At 45.7% G+C, this 19,421-nt stretch overlaps 1 protein-coding gene across 1 annotated transcript in view; it reads right to left on the minus strand.

The window, feature by feature from the left end:
• Positions 1-19,421, minus strand: part of slc4a11 (solute carrier family 4 member 11) — a 110,625-nt gene that overhangs the window by 68,486 nt on the left and 22,718 nt on the right. The window contains exons 3-6 of the mRNA XM_029731043.1: positions 16,902-17,130; positions 12,457-12,538; positions 9,895-10,018; positions 5,456-5,680 (exon numbers count right to left, since the gene is read on the minus strand). Coding sequence (XP_029586903.1) covers positions 5,456-5,680; positions 9,895-10,018; positions 12,457-12,538; positions 16,902-17,130 — 660 coding nt within the window. The remainder of the gene's footprint in view (positions 1-5,455; positions 5,681-9,894; positions 10,019-12,456; positions 12,539-16,901; positions 17,131-19,421) is intronic.

Genomic DNA, 19,421 nt, shown 5'->3' on the forward strand with positions numbered 1-19,421 from the left:
GGTCTGTAGTGACGCCTCTAGCCGCTGAACCAGGGTCTGTAGTGACGCCTCTAGCACTGAGATGCAGTGGCTTAGACCGCTGCGCCACTTCCTGTGTTTTATAGACATATTTCCACATTATGAGGTTGGAAAAGACTGCATGAAAATTAGTTAATAACATACCAATAAGAAAGAGTTCATAACATCTCTGCCAATAACAGCTAGTTTTCAGTTTTCCCCACCCCACTCAGACTACTCCCGGACAGTCCTAGCAAAAATTCTCGCTTGAGAAATGAATCTTTATATATAGATGTCATTTTTGTTTCTTGTTGATCATTTTAGTTTAAAAATAATTACAGTAAGGTACTTCATTTCTACCCAGACATTATTTGGTATTGAGATAAAAATGGCTCCAGTCCACCTTTAGACAGTCTTTATCAAGGGTACCAATAGTTTTGGACCTGACTGTGCTTGATCTGGTACTTACTGTGGGTTACTTTAGCAAGACATCCAATATGTTTACTAATAAGTGGATGTTTTATGTTTAAATGATGCAGTCTTGAAATGATCTTTGCTACGCTTCATAAATCGAGTCATGTTGTGTTGTATTGCTTTGTTTCCCGAAAGGTGAGGGACCATGAACTCCACAGTTGGGATGGAGAATTTCAGCCTGAGCACCACATATGACCCAGACAAACTGTGTAATCCAGCTGACTACCCCAAAGACAGGTGGCCCTTTCTCTTTATGTACCTGGTCATCATTATCATCGGGATTCCCTCCAACTCCTTTTTCCTCTATGTGTCCTGGCAGCACATCAAACAGAGGAACATCCTGGGTATCTACCTGTTTAACCTGGCCCTGTCTGACCTCCTATTCACTGTGGGACTGTCTCTTTGGGTGGACTTTATGTGGCATGGTGTCTGGTTTCACGGGGATGCAGTGTGCATTCTCTCCGTCATAATCCTCTATACTAACTTCTACACCAGCGATGGGCTGCTTTGCTGTATTGCCCTGAACCGTTACCTGGCTGTGGTCCACCCGCTAAAGTACCCCATCCTGAGGAGGCTCGACACGGCCGTGATGATCAGCGTGGCTATCTGGGTGCTGGTGGTCTCCTTCAACGCCTCCACCATCATCTGGATCGACTCGTACAACTCAGAGGAGCAGAGAGCCATGTGTTTAGACATGTTCCCCTTGAGGGACAGTCTGCTACAGGTCAGCGTGGCTCGTTTCGTCCTGGGTTTCCTGTTTCCTGTCCTGCTGGTGTCGTTCTGTTGCCGGGGGATCTGTGTGGCAGTACGTGCCAACCAGGCCACGGAGGAGCAGGAGAGAAGACACGTGTCCCAACTCCTGGCGATGGTGCTGCTCACCCTGGGGCTCTGCTTCGGACCCATCCACGTTATGATGCTCTTGCGGGGGCTGCTGGAGCACTGTGGGAGGCCCTCCTGGCTTTTCCTGCCCTATAAGATCAGCATGGCGATATCAGCACTCAACAGCGTGGCTGACCCCTTCCTCTACTGTTTCATCACCAGGCTGGGCAAGGCAAATGTCACACAGGTGGTACACTACCTCCGGCGGAAGAGAAAGGGGAATGGTCAGGAGGTGGTGTAATGTAGTAATGTAACCTCAAACCAGAACATTGGAGAGAGACAATCCCATTACTGCCCAGTTGGGGGTCTCTGATGCCCCAGTTTACATGCTGCTGTTCAGCCATCGTTACATCTCTAACATGACATAGCACAAATACTGGGACTCCATGAAGGTGGACAGTTAAACTTTGATTTGATTAGATTCGATGAAATAACAATGCCGATGTAGTAAAGTGGTCCAGGTCTATTTTTGTGTTCTATTGGTATATTTCAGGTGTAATCAACCGGGGTCCTCAGAACCCCTGAGGTACTGCAGCAGCTGCACGAAAATATCAATATATACATGAATATTTCAACAGAATAAAAACACATTTTTAATTACAGTATTGTTGTATTTATATTATAATATTTTTCAACTCCTAATATTGAACAAATTACACTAATTTAAGCTAATTACACTTTCTGGAGTATTTGACGTAGGCTTTGAAAAGGCACTTGCTAGTTCCAGTCGTAGCACATGGCTAACAGCTGCCAATACCGAAAATGTGTTTTTGGAGTTACTTTTCTATCTAATAGGCTACGTTAGAGTTTACACTTCCTCTTCCAATTTATGTGAGGAGATCAAAATAATGTAAAAAATAATCTACCAAATCTATTCATTTTAAAACGTTGACTACTTTACATTGACGTTCACCTGATAATAAAACGTGAATTATAATTGTTTTGCTAACATATGATGGGGATCCCTGCATCGCCGGTTTGCCTGAGAGGGTGTCCCTGGGCAAGAAAAGGTGGAAGACCCCTGGTATAGTTGGTTACCTCTGAAACACTAGTCTGTAAATAAAAACGGCGAGACAAACCTGAAAGTAAAGAACTAAATGAATCCGTCTGTAGTGTCACAAGGAGGGATGGAATGACATGTTCAGGGGCAATGCTATCAGAAAATCATGTCTTAGTAATGACTTCCTGGCACAATGATGGAAACCGCAAGACAGTATGTGTCTTCTTGACAAAGCACGAGTCCATATCTGTCAGTCACAATCAGAAAGCAGTGAGATCTCATTTTTTGTTTCAATGTATTTGGCACCCTCTTCTGTTCTATATGTGCAGCCACTATACACTGGAGCTAGACGAAAACAAATCTCTCTCTCTCTCTCTTTTTCTCTCCCCCCCCCCTCTCTCTCTCTCTCTCTCTCTCTCTCCCCCCCCCCCCTCTCTCTCTCTCTCTCTCCCCCCCCCTCTCTCTCTCTCTCTCAGCTTGCTGTAATACAAACACATAAAAATACCCATAGTGTAGTTGCATTGGCAGACTTCTCTGTACAGTGTGCATTGGTTTCTATTTGAGAAGTGACTAGATGCCCAAACAAACATAATTATTTCCTACTAATAAATGTTTAAATAAAAGAGTAATAACTCAGTTTTGCTCTAAATAAAAACTTGGTATGGTATCATTAAACATGGATCATTAACAGAAAGTTTTACAGGGATTTGTTTAGTCATTTCCATTACTTAGTTAATTAGCTGCAATCATTAGCTATCTTCACTTTCCTTGCGTTGTATTAAATGATAGTAAGAGCTCTATATGTGTTGTTGCCCTCGGAGTTGTCTTTGCCCTCTTAAATTGGGTTGGGAAATGAAGAACAGGTCTACCACCTGCCAGAACTGCCTTTAGCATTGGCTGGCTGACTTAGCCTATTAACCTTTGACATTGCAGAATAATTTCATGTTTCTTTCTGTTTGTGTATGTTCTCTCATAGGTTTGTATATACAAGTGTCTGGTAGCCTACAGTTGTATGTACTTTACCAATACACACACACACACCCATAACTCACTGGTCATGCACACCGATTCCTTTTTTTCTCTCGTTTTGGCGCCAAACATTTTGTCTGCAACTCAAGGCGTACTTATCCATGCTAATTTTATCTTCCCTTCATGCATTTGTTGATTAAAAGTAATAATATCAAAGTGATCATGATTAAGAGTTAAGCTAAAGAAATGTAAATACATATACTTTGTTTATCCTCATAATTGTATTGGGGTTGCTCCTGGATGGAGATGTTGTCAGTCAAAGTGAGATCAACTACAAGAGAGGCGCCATGTTTTGGCTGTGTTGTGGTTCATGCCAACCTATTGATTGTCCCGAGGGAGGATAATTGAGTAACATTAAAATGTATAACTTAAGGCATTGTTTATGAGCTTGACCGAAGTGTTTTCTATTGGTAATATGTAGCCTATATTTACTGCCTACAGATATTGATATTGTCAGAATGCCTATTTTGAAGTTAATGGGTCATTTGTGCAGGAATGGAATGGTCCATGGTGAAATGCATTGTGGGTAAAATGTATTTAAATCCCCTCATTCCTTGTTGTGATTGACCAGTCATGGGGTCATGGCTACTCTGTGCTTGTGCAAATTGTTATCAGGAATTATAAGCTGTTAGCCTATCAGAGCGTTGACCTGTTGCTCTTTGTCCTGTTTGTTATTTAGTAAATATTACAAGTGCTTTCGCTACCTATTTATTCTTTACTATGCAAATAAAAGCATTTACCTTGGGCAGAAAAACTGCACTATCCTTATCTGCCTCTTTTCTGCACTTCCACGTTTGTCCAAAAGACACCATTTGTTGTTAATTTGATAAAAAAATCACATGGCAGTGGTGATGTATTGGTTTCCTACTGTAGCAAGGTTTATTTGGGTTCAGCTTGTATCTATCCTCTCCATGCCTGCCAGACAGCGTGACAGGCAGGTCCCTCAGAAATCCTCCTGGTGAGCTGACCCCAGCTCTACTCGGCTCTACCCAGCTCGAGGCTACTCAGGGCTCCAGGCTCAGTCTCAGAGGAACACTCCCTCTCACATCTCTTAATCATTCATCCTTCCTCCCAGCACTTTTACTGCACCTCTTCCTCCCATTCTTTAGCTATCCCGCAGAGTACTTTGAAGTATTTTGGTGGGGGGAAAAAAATTGAATAAAATTGTCAGTCTGTTTCTGTCTGTGTTTCCTGCCTTCGGAGTAGCCTACTGTAACGTTTGGCAGAGGATGATATGCCTGTTCTTGATCTTCGTTCACAATGTGTACCTGGCTGTCTATACCAATTACTACTTGTCCATTTCTAGATGCCTAAAATTCCTGTAGCACGCGCTCCAGCAGGTATATCTCACTGGTCACCCCAAAGCCAATTCCTCCTTCGGCCGGCTCTCCTTCCAGTTCTCTGTTGACAATGACTGGAACAAACTACAAAAATCTCTGAAACTGGAAACACTTATCTCCCTCACTAGCTTTAAGCATCAGCTGTCAGAGCAGCTCACAGATCACTGCACCTGTACATAGCCCATCTATAATTTAGCCCAAACAACTACCTCTTCCCCTACTGTATTTATTTATTTATTTATTTTGCTCCTTTGCACCCCATTATTTATATTTCTACTTTGCACTTTCTTCCACTACAAATCTACCATTCCAGTGTTTTTCTTGCTATATTGTATTTACTTTGCCACCATGGCCTTTTTCGTCTTTACCTCCCTTATCTCACCTCATTTGCTCACATTGTAAATAGACTTATTTTTCTACTGTATTTCTGACTGTATGTTTGTTTTACTCCATGTGTAACTCTGTGTTGTTGTATGTTGTCGAACTGCTTTGCTTTATCTTGGCCAGGTCGCAATTGTAAATGAGAACTTGTTCTCAACTTGCCTACCTGGTTAAATAAAGGACTTGTTCTCAACTTGCCTACCTGGTAAAATAAAGGTGAAATTATTTTTTTTTTTAATAATAAAAAAAGTAGCCCCCTTTTGCCTTGATGACAGCTTTGCTTTGGGGTAGGGGTGGGCTCATGTCACTTCATGTGCCCAGCTGGGACACGTGTGTTGGGTGTTGGGAGCCTCACCTTGAGTGGCTTGTGGGAGTGTGGGTCAGTCTCCTCCTCTTCCTCCTCCTCCTCCTCCACGGCAGCAGGTTGCTGATTGGCTGCTGTGAGCTGGTGTCGTTGGAACACCAGGGCTTCTTTAAACTCCTCCTGGGTCTTGGTCTCTAGGAGCTTCTGTCTGAACGAGATGTCTGAGAATAACGTCCCAAATGTCCTGCCGAGCTCCATCGCTGTCTTCGTACTCTTCTGTGCAGAGGAGAGGAGATAGAGAGAGCATTTTGACTGGCCAAACCAAAAAGAAGAACAAGTTCTTTAGTCTGTCTATTGATGAACATATTAGAAGAAGAAGAAGAAGAATGTAAATAGTCTGGGTAGCCATTTGATTAGCTGTTCAGGAGTCTTATGCCTTGGGGGTAGAAGCGGTTTAGAAGCCTCTTGGTTCTAGACTTGGCCCCCAGGTACCGCTTGCCATGCGGTAGCAGGGAGAACAGTCTATGACTAGGGTGGCTGGGGTCTTTGACAATTTTTAGGGCCTTCCTCTGACACCGCCTATTATATAGGTCCTGGATGGCAGGCAGCTTAGCCCCAGTGAAGTACTGGGCCGTACGCAATACCCTCTGTAGTGCCTTGCGGTCGGAGACCAAGCAATTGCCGTACCAGGCAGTGATGCAACCAGTCAGGATCCTTTCGGTGTTGCAGCTGTAGAACCTTTTGAGGATCTCAGGACCCATGCCAAATCTTTTCAGTCTCCAGAGGGGGAATAGGTTTTGTCATGCCCTCTTCACGACTGTTTTGGTGTGGTTGGACCATGTTAGTTTGTTGGTGATGTGGACACCAAGGAACTTGAAGCTCTCAACCTGCTCCACTACAGCCCCATCAATGAGAATGGGGACGTGCTCAGTCCTCCTTTTCCTGGAGTCCACAATCATCTCCTTTGTGTTGACCACGTTGAGGGAGAGGTTGTTGTCCTGGCACCACACGGCCAGTTCTCTGACCTCCTCCCTATAGGCTGTCTCATCATTCTCAGTGATCAGGCCTACCACTGTTGTGTCATCGGCAAACTTGATGATGGTGTTGGAGTCGTGCTTGGCCATGCAGTCGTGGGTGAACAGGGAGTACAGGAGGTGACTGAGCACACACCCCTGAGGGGTCCCCATGTTAAGGATCAGCGTGGCGGATGTGTTACCTACCCTCACCACCTGGGGGCGGCCCGTCAGGAAGTCCAGGATCCAGTTGCAGAGGGAGGTGTTTAGTCCCAGGATCCTTAGCTTCATGATGAGCTTTGAGGGTACTATGGTGTTGAACGCTGAGCTGTAGTCAATGAACAACATTCTCACATAGGTGTTCCTTTTGTCCAGGTGGGAAAGGGCAGTGTGGAGTGCAATAGAGATTGCATAATCTGTGGATCTGTTGGGGCGTTATGCAAATTGAGTGGGTCTAGGGTTTCTGGGATAATGGTGTTGATGTGAGCCAGTACCAACCTTTTGAAGCACTTCATGGCTACAGACGTGAGTGCTACGGGTTGGTAGTCATTTAGGCAGGTTACCTTAGTGTTCTTGGGCACAGGGACTATGGTGGTCTGCTTAAAACATCTTCTGACAGGGAGAGGTTGAAAATGTAATTGAAGACAGTTGGTCAGCGTATGCTCGCAGTACACATGTCACTGGGCAGCTCTCAGCTATGCTTCCCTTTGTAGTCTGTAATAGTTTGCAAGACCTGCCAAATCCGACGAGCGTCAGAGAGGGTGTTGTACGATTCGATCTTAGTCCTGTATTGATGCTTTGCCTGTTTAATGGTTCGTCGGAGGGCGTAGCGGGATTTCTTATATGCTTCCGGGTTAGAGTCTCTCTCCTTGAAAGCGGCAGCTCTAGCCTTTAGCTCAGTGCGGATGTTGCCTGTAATCCATGGCTTCTGGTTGGGTTATGTACATACAGTCATTGTAGGGACGACGTCATCAATGCACTTATTGATGAAGCCAATGACTGATGTGGTGTACTCCTCAATGTCATAGGAAGAATCCTGTTTGTGTCATGATGGGGAACAGGTGTGTGTAATGATGGGGACCAGGTGTGTGTAATGATGGGGACCAGGTGTGTGTAATGATGGAGACCAGGTGTGTGTAATGATGGAGACCAGGTTTGTGTAATGATGATGACCAGGTGTGTGTAATGATGGGGACCAGGTGTGTGTAATGCTGGGGACCAGGTGTGTGTAATGATGGAGACCAGGTGTGTGTAATGATGGGGTCCAGGTGTGTGTAATGATGGAGACCAGGTGTGTGTAATGATGTGGTCCCGGTGTGTGTAATGATGTGGACCAGGTGTGTGTAATGATGGGGACCAGGTGTGTGTAATGATGGGGACCAGGTGTGTGTAATGATGGGGTCCAGGTGTGTGTAATGATGAACAGGTGTGTGTAATGATGGGGACCAGGTGTGTGTAATGATGATGACCAGGTGTGTGTAATGATGGGGACCAGGTGTGTGTAATGATGGAGACCAGGTGTGTGTAATGATGTGGTCCCGGTGTGTGTAATGATGTGGACCAGGTGTGTGTAATGATGGGGACCAGGTGTGTGTAATGATGGGGACCAGGTGTGTGTAATGATGGAGACCAGGTGTGTGTAATGATGGAGACCAGGTGTGTGTAATGATGGAGACCAGGTGTGTGTAATGATGTGGTCCCGGTGTGTGTAATGATGGGGACCAGGTGGTTGTAATGATGTGGTCCAGGTGTGTGTAATGATGATAACCAGGTGTGTGTAATGATGGAGACCAGGTGTGTGTAATGATGGGGACCAGGTGTGTGTAATGATGGAGACCAGGTGTGTGTAATGATGGAGACCAGGTGTGTGTAAATCTGTGGTCCAGGTGTGTGTAATGATGGGGACCAGGTGTGTGTAATGATGGAGACCAGGTGTATGTAATGATGTAGACCAGGTGTGTGTAATGATGGGGACCAGGTGTGTGTAATGATGTAGACCAGGTGTGTGTAATGATGGGGCCCAGGTGTGTGTAATGATGGGGACCAGGTGTGTGTAATGATGGGGACCAGGTGTGTGTAATGATGGGGACCAGGTGTGTGTAATGATGGGGACCAGGTGGTTGTAATGATGGGGACCAGGTGTGTGTAATGATGGGGACCAGGTGTGTGTAATGATGGGGACCAGGTGTGTGTAATGATGTAGACCAGGTGTGTGTAATGATGTTTGTATGTTCAGTGTCTGATTTGACTCTCTGAGGGTAAATGATTTTCCATTTCCATCCTTTCATAATGAAATCATTAGACCTCCCACAATTCTTCATCATCATTACACTATTGTTCTAAATTCAATCATCCTCTTCACCATTCAGATTGTGAAGTCACATCTATCTATCTATCTATCTATCTATCTATCTATCTATCTATCTATCTATCTATCTATCTATCTATCTATCTATCTACCTACCTACCTACCTACCTACCTACCTACCTACCTACCTACCTACCTACCTACCTACCTACCTACCTACCTACCTACCTACCTACCTACCTACCTACCTACCTACCTACCTACCTACCTACCTACCTACCTACCTACCTACCTACCTACCTACCTACCTACCTACCTACCTACCTACCTACCTACCTACCTACCTACCTACCTACCTACCTACCTACCTACCTACCTATCTATCTATCTATCTATCTATCTATCTATCTATCTATCTATCTATCTATCTATCTATCTATCTATCTATCTATCTATCTATCTATCTATCTATCTATCTATCTATCTATCTATCTATCTATCTGGTCTATCTGGCTATCGTCTATCTGGTCTATCTGGTCTATCTGGCTATCATCTATCTGGTTTCTATCGGCCGTTCATCAGTTGACAACATTCATTCAGTGAGGAAAGAGACGCATTAGCACCTGGTTATAGTTACCATTTTGAGTGGGGCCAGGATGAGGGTGACATAGTTACCATTTTGAGTGGGTCCAGGATGAGGGTGACATAGTTACCATTTTGAGTGGGTCCAGGATGAGGGTGACATAGTTACCATTTTGAGTGGGGCCAGGATGAGGGTGACATAGTTACCATTTTGAGTGGGTCCAGGATGAGGGTTACATAGTTACCATTTTGAATGGGTCCAGGATGAGGGTGACATAGTTACCATTTTGAGTGGGTCCAGGATGAGGGTGACATAGTTACCATTTTGAGTGGGTCCAGGATGAGGGTGACATAGTTACCATTTTGAGTGGGGCCAGGATGAGGGTGACATAGTTACCATTTTGAGTGGGTCCAGGATGAGGGTGACATAGTTACCATGTTGAGTTGGTCCAGGATGAGGGTGACATAGTTACCATTTTGAGTGGGGCCAGGATGAGGGTGACATAGTTACCATTTTGAGTGGGTCCAGGATGAGGGTGACATAGTTACCATTTTGAGTTGGTCCAGGATGAGGGTGACATAGTTACCATTTTGAGTGGGGCCAGGATGAGGATGACATAGCGGACTTCACAGCAGTTCTCTCCCCAGTTCTGAGGCCACTCCAGACGAGAGATACAGACATGACGTCTCTGGAGACTCTTCACATTGCAGCTAGGAAAACAGAGGTTATAACACATAATACAGGTTATAACACATCAACAGGTTATAACACATCATACCGAGGTTATAACACAAACATATTATAACACATCACACAGGTTATTACACATAATACAGGTTATAACACATAATCTTCAAAGGCGGCTATTTGGGTGGTCCCTGTCTCAGAAGTCCAGAGCGTTTGGCACAGCTGGTACTTCTTAGTTCCCAAGAGTGATGGAATGTTACGCCCCATCATGAACTTGGTGTTTTAAAAAAGCACCTCAAGGTTTGCAAGTTCAAAAGGCTCACACTTCACTGGCTATTGCAGTCGGTAGGCCCCAGTGATTGGTGCAGGTCCATAGGGTGTGTATCAGTAGGCCCCAGTGATTGGTGCAGGTCCATAGGGTGTGTATCAGTAGGCCCCAGTGATTGGTGCAGGTCCATAGGGTGTGTATCAGTAGGCCCCAGTGATTGGTGCAGGTCCATAGGGTGTGTATCAGTAGGCCCCAGTGATTGGTGCAGGTACATAGGGTGTGTATCAGTAGGCCCCAGTGATTGGTGCAGGTCCATAGGGTGTGTATCGGTAGGCCCCAGTGATTGGTGCAGGTCCATAGGGTGTGTATCAGTAGGCCCCAGTGATTGGTGCAGGTCCATAGGGTGTGTATCAGTAGGCCCCAGTGATTGGTGCAGGTCCATAGCATGTGTATCAGTAGGCCCCAGTGATTGGTGCAGGTCCATAGGGTGTGTATTTTCATGTGGTTATACATCCTCCCCACAGAAAGTCTCTGGTCCTGCCTTTCAGGCTCTCCCTATCATTCTGCACCTTTTGTATGGTGGTGGAGGTGGCTTGGCCACCGGTGGGATCAGAGTATTGGCCTATCTGGATGATTGGCTGGTTGTAGCGTTGCCATGGGATCAGAGTATTGGCCTATCTGGATGATTGGCTGGTTGTAGCGTTGCCATGGGATCAGAGTATTGGCCTATCTGGATGATTGGCTGGTTGTAGCGTTGCCGTGGGATCAGAGTATTGGCCTATCTGGATGATTGGCTGGTTGTAGCGTTGCCGTGGGATCAGAGTATTGGCCTATCTGGATGATTGGCTGGTTGTAGCGTTGCCGTGGGATCAGAGTATTGGCCTATCTGGATGATTGGCTGGTTGTAGCGTTGCCGTGGGATCAGAGTATTGGCCTATCTGGATGATTGGCTGGTTGTAGCGTTGCCATGGGATCAGAGTATTGGCCTATCTGGATGATTGGCTGGTTGTAGCGTTGCCATGGGATCAGAGTGTTGGCCTATCTGGATGATTGGCTGGTTGGAGCGGTGCCATGGGATCAGAGTATTGGCCTATCTGGATGATTGGCTGGATGTAGCGGCGCCGAGGGAACAGGTGGAGCTCCACACTGCCACGCTGGCTTCCATATTCAGTCTCACTAGTGAATCACAACAAAAGTTGTTTGAGTCCAGTTCAGAGCGTTCAGTTTCTGGGTCTCGTTCTGGACTCGGTTCTGAATAATGCATTTTTGTCCAAACGGAGGAGGGTTTCATTCTAGGTCTGTCTGGTACGGTTCCTTTATGATAGCTGTGGTTGCTTTTGGGATTTCTGTTGCTGTATCTGTTTCAACGCTGGCTGATTGCTGCACGTCTAGACGCATCTCGCCACTGCCATCGGTTGCTCAATTTGTAAGTCGCTCTGGATAAGAGCGTCTGCTAAATGACGTAAATGTAAATGTAAGGTATCCCAGCCGTGCGTTGACTCCTTGAAGAGACTCATGACTACAGTTGCAGGGCGTTTCCATTGGCCGGGCAGTGTCCTGCAAGGTGATCACAACAGACTCATCCTTACTGGGATGGGGAGCGCTGTGTGTGGGTTACTCTTTAAGGAGTTCCCACATATGCTGAGCACTTGTTGGCAGCGTTTTATTTTTTTATTTAACCTTTATTTATCTAGGCAAGTCAGTTTCAAGAACAAATTCTTATTTACAATGACGCCCTACCCCGGTCAAACCTGGATGACGCTGGGCCAACTGTGCGCTGCCCTATTGGACTTCCAATCACAGCTTGTGATACAGCCTGGAATTGAACCAGGGTATGTAGTGACACCTTTAGCACTGAGATGCAGTGCCTTAGACTGCTGCGCCACTTGGGAGACCCACTCTTCGGTCCAACTCATCCCAAACCATCTCAATTGGGTTGAGGTCGGGTGATTGTGGAGGCCAGGTCATCTGATGCAGCACTCCATCACTCTCCTTCTTGGTCAAAAAGCCCTTACACAGCCTGGAGGTGTAAGGACTACTAAGCTCAAACCAGATGGCGAACCGCTGCAGAATGCTGTGGTAGCCATGCTGGTTAAGTGTGTCTTGAATTCTAAATAAATCACAGACAGTGTAACCTGCAAAGCACTGAATAAAATCACCCGTGGGCCGCCAGTTGGGGAAACCCTGACTTACAGGATACATAGCCAGGATTGTTGGTATTGGACCCCGGTGGCAGTGGCTGTTACTCCCTGGATGGTCTCTGACACCAGGTGGACTGCAGGGACAGACAGACAGGTGGTTAGAGGAGGGTGTTGGTGGTCACACAGTAACCAGCTAACATGTCAACATGCATGCACAGGAAGATGAAGAGGAATTCATGAATTCATGAAAATTACAAAATTGTCAAATCGCCAATCCCTTATGGGATTAATTGACACATAAACAAACATTAAAATAATTCCCTCAATCCCTAAAATGTTCAATACATAAAACAAAGAATGAAACACAGTTCAATAAGGGCCTTCATACAACCACAGTGGACGGGACTAGGTTTCCAGTGGCAGTGGACTGGACTAGGTTTCCAGTGGCAGTGGACTGGACCAGGTTTCCAGTGGCAGTGGACTGGACTAGGTTTCCAGTGGCAGTGGACTGGACTAGGTTTCCAGTGGCAGTGGACTGGCCTTGGTTTCCAGCGGCAGTGGACTGGACTAGGTTTCCAGTGGCAGTGGACTGGACTAGGTTTCCAGTAGCAGTGGACTGGCCTTGGTTTCCAGCGGCAGTGGACTGGACTAGGTTTCCAGTGGCAGTGGACTGGACTAGGTTTCCAGTGGCAGTGGACTGGACTAGGTTTCCAGTGGCAGACAGTCATTATTAGGCTCTAAAACGCAATCCTTGTATGCCTCCCTCTATATCCCTCCCTCCCTCTATATCCCCCGTCCCTCCCTCTATATCCCTCCCTCCCTCTATATCCCCCTCCCTCCCTCTATATCCCCCCCTCCCTCCCTCTATATCCCCCTCCCTCCCTCTATCTCCCTCCATCCCTCTATATCCCCCCTCCCTCTATATCCCTCCCTCTATATCCCCACTCCCTCCCTCTATATCCCTCCCGCCTATATCCCCCCTCCCTCTATATCCCTCCCCCCTCTATATCCCCCCTCCTTCTATACCCCTCCCTCCCTCAATATCCTACCTCCGTCTATATCCCTCCCTCCCTCCTTCTTTATCCCCCTCCTCCTATATCCCCCCTCCTATATCCCCCCTCCTTCTATATCCCTCCTTCTATATCCCCCCTCCTATATCCCCCCTCCTTCTATATCCCTCCTTCTATATCCCCCTCCTATATCCCCCCTCCTATATCCCCCCTCCTTCTATATCCCTCCCTCTACATCCCTCCCTCTTCATCCCTCCCTCTACATCCCTCCCTCCCCCTAAATAAATAATTAAAGAGAACAGGCTGATACAATCACCTAAAGAGAGATAGAGAGAGGATGTCTGGAGGCGACACAAACTTCTCACAAAAAAATACACCTGTCACAACTTCCACCGAGGTCGGACCCTCTCCTTGTTCGGGCGGCGTTCGGCGGTCGAGGTCACCGGTCTTTTAGCCATCGCCGATCCACTTTTCATTTTCCATTTGTTTTGTCTTTGTTTTCTACACACCTGGTTTCTATTCCCCAATTACATGTTCATTATTTAACCCTCTGTTTCCCACATGTTTAGTGTGCGTGTTTATTGATTTGTTCTTGGCGGTGCTTGTCGGCTGGTTATGTTTGTTCTTGGCGGTGCTTGTCGGCTGGTTATGTTTGCCGGGTTATGTATTTACGCCCGTTATTTTTGAGTGACCGGTATTTCTCCGCACGTTGAGTATTGTCTGTATACTGGTGCTGTCGTGGAATGAAATACCTTGTACACTCATTTCTGCTCTCCTGCGCCTGATTCACTGCACCAGTTAACCACCGCCTGACAACACCGCCTGACTCCTCCTCAACACCGCCTGACTCCTCCTCATTACCTCCCTTACAGGGATGAGTGTTATGTTATACAGTGCATTCGGACAGTATTTAGACCCCTTGAATTTTTCCACATTTTGTTACTTCACAGCCTTATTCTAAAATGGATTAAATAAATACAAATCCTCAGCAATCTACATACAATACCCCCTAATGACCGAGAAAGAAAAGTTTTTTAGAAATGTTTGCAAATGTATTAAAAATCAAAAACAGAAATATCTATTTTTCATAAATATTCAGACCCTTTGCAAAAATTGAGCTCAGGTGCATCCTGTTTCCATTGATCATCCTTGAGATGTTTCCACAACTTGATTGGAGTACACCTGTGGAAAATTCAATTGATTGGACATGATTTGGATAGACACACACCTGTCTATATAAGGTCCCACAGTTGACAGTGCATGTCAAATCAAAAACCAAGCCATGAGGTCGAAGGAATTGTCCGTAGAGCTCTGAGACAGGATTGTGTTGAGACACAGATCTGGGGAAGGGTACCAAAACATTTCTGCATCGTTAAAGGTCCCCAAGAACAGTGGCCTCCATCATTCTTAAATGGAAGAAGTTTGGAACCACCAAGACTCTTCCTAGAGCTGGCCGTCCAGCTAAACTACACAATCGGGGGAGAAGGGCCTGGGTCAGGGAGGTGACCAAGAACCCGATGGTCACTCTGACAGAGCTCCAAAGTTCCTCTGTGGAGATGGGAGAACCTTCCAGAAGGACAGCCAACTTTGCAGCACTCCACCAATCAGGCCTTTATGGAAGAGTGGCCAGATGGAAGACACTCCTCAGTAAAAGGCACATGGCAGACCGCTTGGAGTTTACCAAAAGGCACCTAAAGACTCTCAGATCATGAGAAACAAGATTCTCTGATCTGATGAAACCAAGATTGAACTCGGTGAAGCATTGTGGTGATAGCATCATGATGTGGGGATGTTTTTCAGCGACAGGGACTGGGAGACTAGTCAGGATCGAGGTAAAGATGAACGGAGCAAAGTACAGAGAGATCCTTGATGAAAACCTGCTCCAGAGCTCTCAGGACCTCAGACTGGGGTAAAGGTTCACCTTCCAACAGGACAACGACCCTAAACACACAGCCAAGACAACGCAGGAGTGGCTTCGGTACAAGCCTCCGAATGTCCTTGAGTGGCCCAGCCAGAGCCCGGACTTAAACTTGATCGAACATCTCTGGAAAATAGCTGTGCAGCGACGCTCCCCATCCAACCTGACAGAGCTTGAGAGGATCTGCAGAGAAGAATGGGAGAAACTCCCCAAATACAGGTGTACCAAGTTTGTAGCGTTACACCCAAGAAGACTCCAGGCTGTAATCTCTGCCAAAGGTGCGTCAACAAAGTACTGAGTAATGGGTCTAAATACTTATGTAAATGTTATATTTCGTTTTTTACAATAAATTAGCAAACATTTCAAAAAAACTTTTTTGCTTTGTCATTATGAGGTATTGTGTGTAGATTGATGAGGGGGGAAAACTATTTCATCACTTTTAGAATAAGGCTGAAACGTAACAAAATGTGTAAAAGGGATGAAGGGGTCTGAATACTTTCCGAAGGAGTGTGTGTGTGTGGGAGGGTTACGAGACTGGGGAGAGAGGGAGGAGAGACGGAGAGAGAGAGAAGGAGAGTGAGAGAGGGAGAAAGAGAGCGAGATAGAGATGGAGAGTGAGAGAGAGGGACAGAGGGAGTGAGAGACAGAGGGAGAGACGGAGGGAGATACAGAGGGAAAGACAGGGAGAGACGTAGGGAGAGACGGAGGGAGATACAGAGGGACAGACAGGGAGAGACGGAGGGAGAGACGGAGGGAGATACAGAGGGACAGACAGGGAGAGACGGAGGGAGAGACGGAGGGAGATACAGAGGGACAGACAGGGAGAGACGGAGGGAGAGACGGAGGGAGATACAGAGGGACAGACAGGGAGAGACGGAGGGAGAGACGGAGGGAGATACAGAGGGACAGACAGGGAGAGACGGAGGGAGAGACGGAGGGAGATACAGAGGGACAGACAGGGAGAGACGTAGGGAGAGACGGAGGGAGATACAGAGGGACAGACAGGGAGAGACGGAGGGAGAGACGGAGGGAGATACAGAGGGACAGACAGGGAGAGACGGAGGGAGATACAGAGGGACAGACAGGGAGAGACGGAGGGAGATACAGAGGGAGATATAGAGACAGAGGGAGATACAGAGGGAGAGAAAGAGGGAAAATACAGATGCCTGGATGCCCAACATTGAACTGTGATCCTTCCAACATGGCTTATACACCTGTCTGTCAGTTTATCAGATTTCTAAACACGTCTCCCCCCATCCATCACCATCTCTGTTATAAACTGTCATATAGACCTCATAGAGAGCTGTAGAAGGTTAGGATTAGGGTAAAGCCTCTCACTGTTAACCTCTGAGCTCCAGCATCAGTGAACAACATGCTGATGACCTGTCAATAACCTGTCATTAGAATGCTATAACCTGACATAGGGACCTCAATATAGAGCTCCTTACCGTTAACCTCCTGAGCTCCCGCGTCAGTGAACAACATGCACGTAACCTGTCATTAAACTGCCACAACCAGTTATAACCTGTCATATAGACCTCATAGAGAGCTATGTAGTGTGTCGCTCACCGTTACTCTCCTGTGCTCCTGCGTCGGTAAACAACATGCTCATGACCTCCTCAAAATTGCATCCTGTCTCGGCCGCGTGGCTGTCCTGCCCCACGTGATGCAACATCCTCTTCAGAACGTGGTCTAGCGTCGGCGCCGTTTCGTCCAATAGGACGCTAGCTCTGGCCAGGAAGCCGTCCAGGTCTCGATGCGCCCGTACCTCCTCCTCAAAGTTCATCAGCTTCACGTACTGGGAGGGAAAGATTGTGGTTAGTTTCACACAACACAGGCTCCACTCACCTTTATCATAGATTGGAAGTGTTTCCGAGGCAGTCATTTATCTGTGGTGCTGTGCCACGACAAAATCATTCCCATCACGGATGTTTCCGAGGCAGTCATTTATCTGTGGTGCTGTGCCACGGCAAAATCATTCCCACCACGGATGTTTCCGAGGCAGTCATTTATCTGTGGTGCTGTGCCACGACAAAATCATTCCCGCCACAGATTTTTTTTACATTTCTGCTGAGGTGCACTTCGAAGATGATAAAACTGGTAATGAATAGAAACATTTGACAACCCCATAGTAGTTAATCTATTTACCTAGTCGGATTGTTGTTGTGTTCTGTGAGATAACTGTTCCTAGAGGCAATATGCAACATACATTCTGAAAAGCAGTTAAAGTAAAGCGGGGAAATGAGCAGTTTTAATGACCTCTGTTAAAAAAGATTTCAGATTTCCATTCCTACTTTATTTATTCATCAACTCCTAAATATCGGTGAACTGTACCATTTTAAAGCCTGAGTTTTTAGCAGCATCATGGTTAAGCATGTGTGAGTGCATAGGGAAGAGTGGGGCTGAATGTAACACGGGTCAATTGTAGGGTGTCTTGAGGTAAAACACCACCCTACTTAGGGCTGTGGTAGTCAGACATTTTTTTCAGTCGGTTATTGTCATGAACATGTACTTACTGCCGGTCTCACAGTAAGATGGCTCCCGAGTGGTTCAGCGGTTTAAGGCATTGCATCTCAATACTAGAGGTGTCACTACAGACCCTGATTCAATCCCGGGCTGTATCACAGCGGTCTAAGGCATTGCATCTCAGTGCTAGAGGTGTCACTACAGACCCTGGTTCAATCCCGGGCTGTATCACAGCGGTCTAAGGCATTGCATCTCAGTGCTAGAGGTGTCACTACAGTCCCTGGTTTGAATCCAGGCTGTATCACATCCAGCCATGATTGTAAATAAGGATTTGTTCTTTACTGACTGGCCTAGTTAAATAAAGGTTAAATAAAATAAATAAAAAAGATTGTAAATTAACATAAACGTCTTTAGTATCTCCATGCCTCCTTGCATACAAACCACATCTACATTTAAAAAAGTATAATACATCTATTTAATATACACCATCACAATAAATCGATTATTTATTTTATTCAGGTCTAAAGAAACATGATATGAAGAAAATGTATTTCAGAAGAACAGAATATGAGTTGGCCTACTGTATGTTATCTGACTATGATCCATGATATAGACTGTAGGCTTGTTCATTTATCAGACTAGATACTGTATGTTATCTGGCTATGATATAGACTGCAGACTTGTTCATTTATCAGACTAGATACTGTATGTTATCTGGCTATGATATAGACTGTAGGCTTGTTCATTTATCAGACTAGATACTGTATGTTATCTGGCTATGATATAGACTGTAGACTTGTTCATTTATCAGACTAGATACTGTATGTTATCTGGCTATGATATAGACTGTAGACTTGTTCATTTATCAGACTAGATACTGTATGTTATCTGGCTGTGATATAGACTGTAGACTTGTTCATTTATCAGACTAGATACTGTATGTTATCTGGTTATTCTCCATGATATAGACTGTAGACTTGTTCATTTATCAGACTAGATACTGTATGTTATCTGGTTATTCTTCATGATATAGACTGTAGACTTGTTCATTTATCAGACTAGATACTGTATGTTATCTGGCTATTCTCCATGATATAGACTGTAGGCTTGTTCATTTATCAGACTAGATACTGTATGTTATCTGGCTGTGATATAGACTGTAGTCTTGTTCATTTATCAGACTAGATACTGTATGTTATCTGGCTATGCTACAGGCTGTAGGCCCTAATCATCGGGACTCGAAAGAGGAAGCGGCCGCGAAATAGAGGCAGGCGAGGCGGTATCCTGAAGACACTACGTCAGCGAGCAAATAGACCGCCATTGCCCTCTGTTCTATTGGTGAACATGCAGTCACTGGAGAACAAACTGGATGAGCTCCATTCGAGACTATCCTATCAACGGGACCTGAAAAACTGTTTTCTATGTTTCACAGAGTCTTGGCTGAATAAGGACATGAATAGTATACATCACTCTGTTTTTTCAATGCATTGTCAAGACTGGACGGCAGACTCGGGTAAGACAAATGGAGGAGGGGTATGTCTCTTTGTTAACAACAGCCGGTGCACGATTCTTTAATATTAATTAAGAAAATCTCAAGTTTTTGCAAGCCTGAGTTAGAATAAC

Source organism: Salmo trutta, chromosome 33 (assembly GCF_901001165.1).
Source record: "Salmo trutta chromosome 33, fSalTru1.1, whole genome shotgun sequence".
In the NCBI taxonomy this organism is placed as follows: Eukaryota; Metazoa; Chordata; class Actinopteri; order Salmoniformes; family Salmonidae; genus Salmo; species Salmo trutta.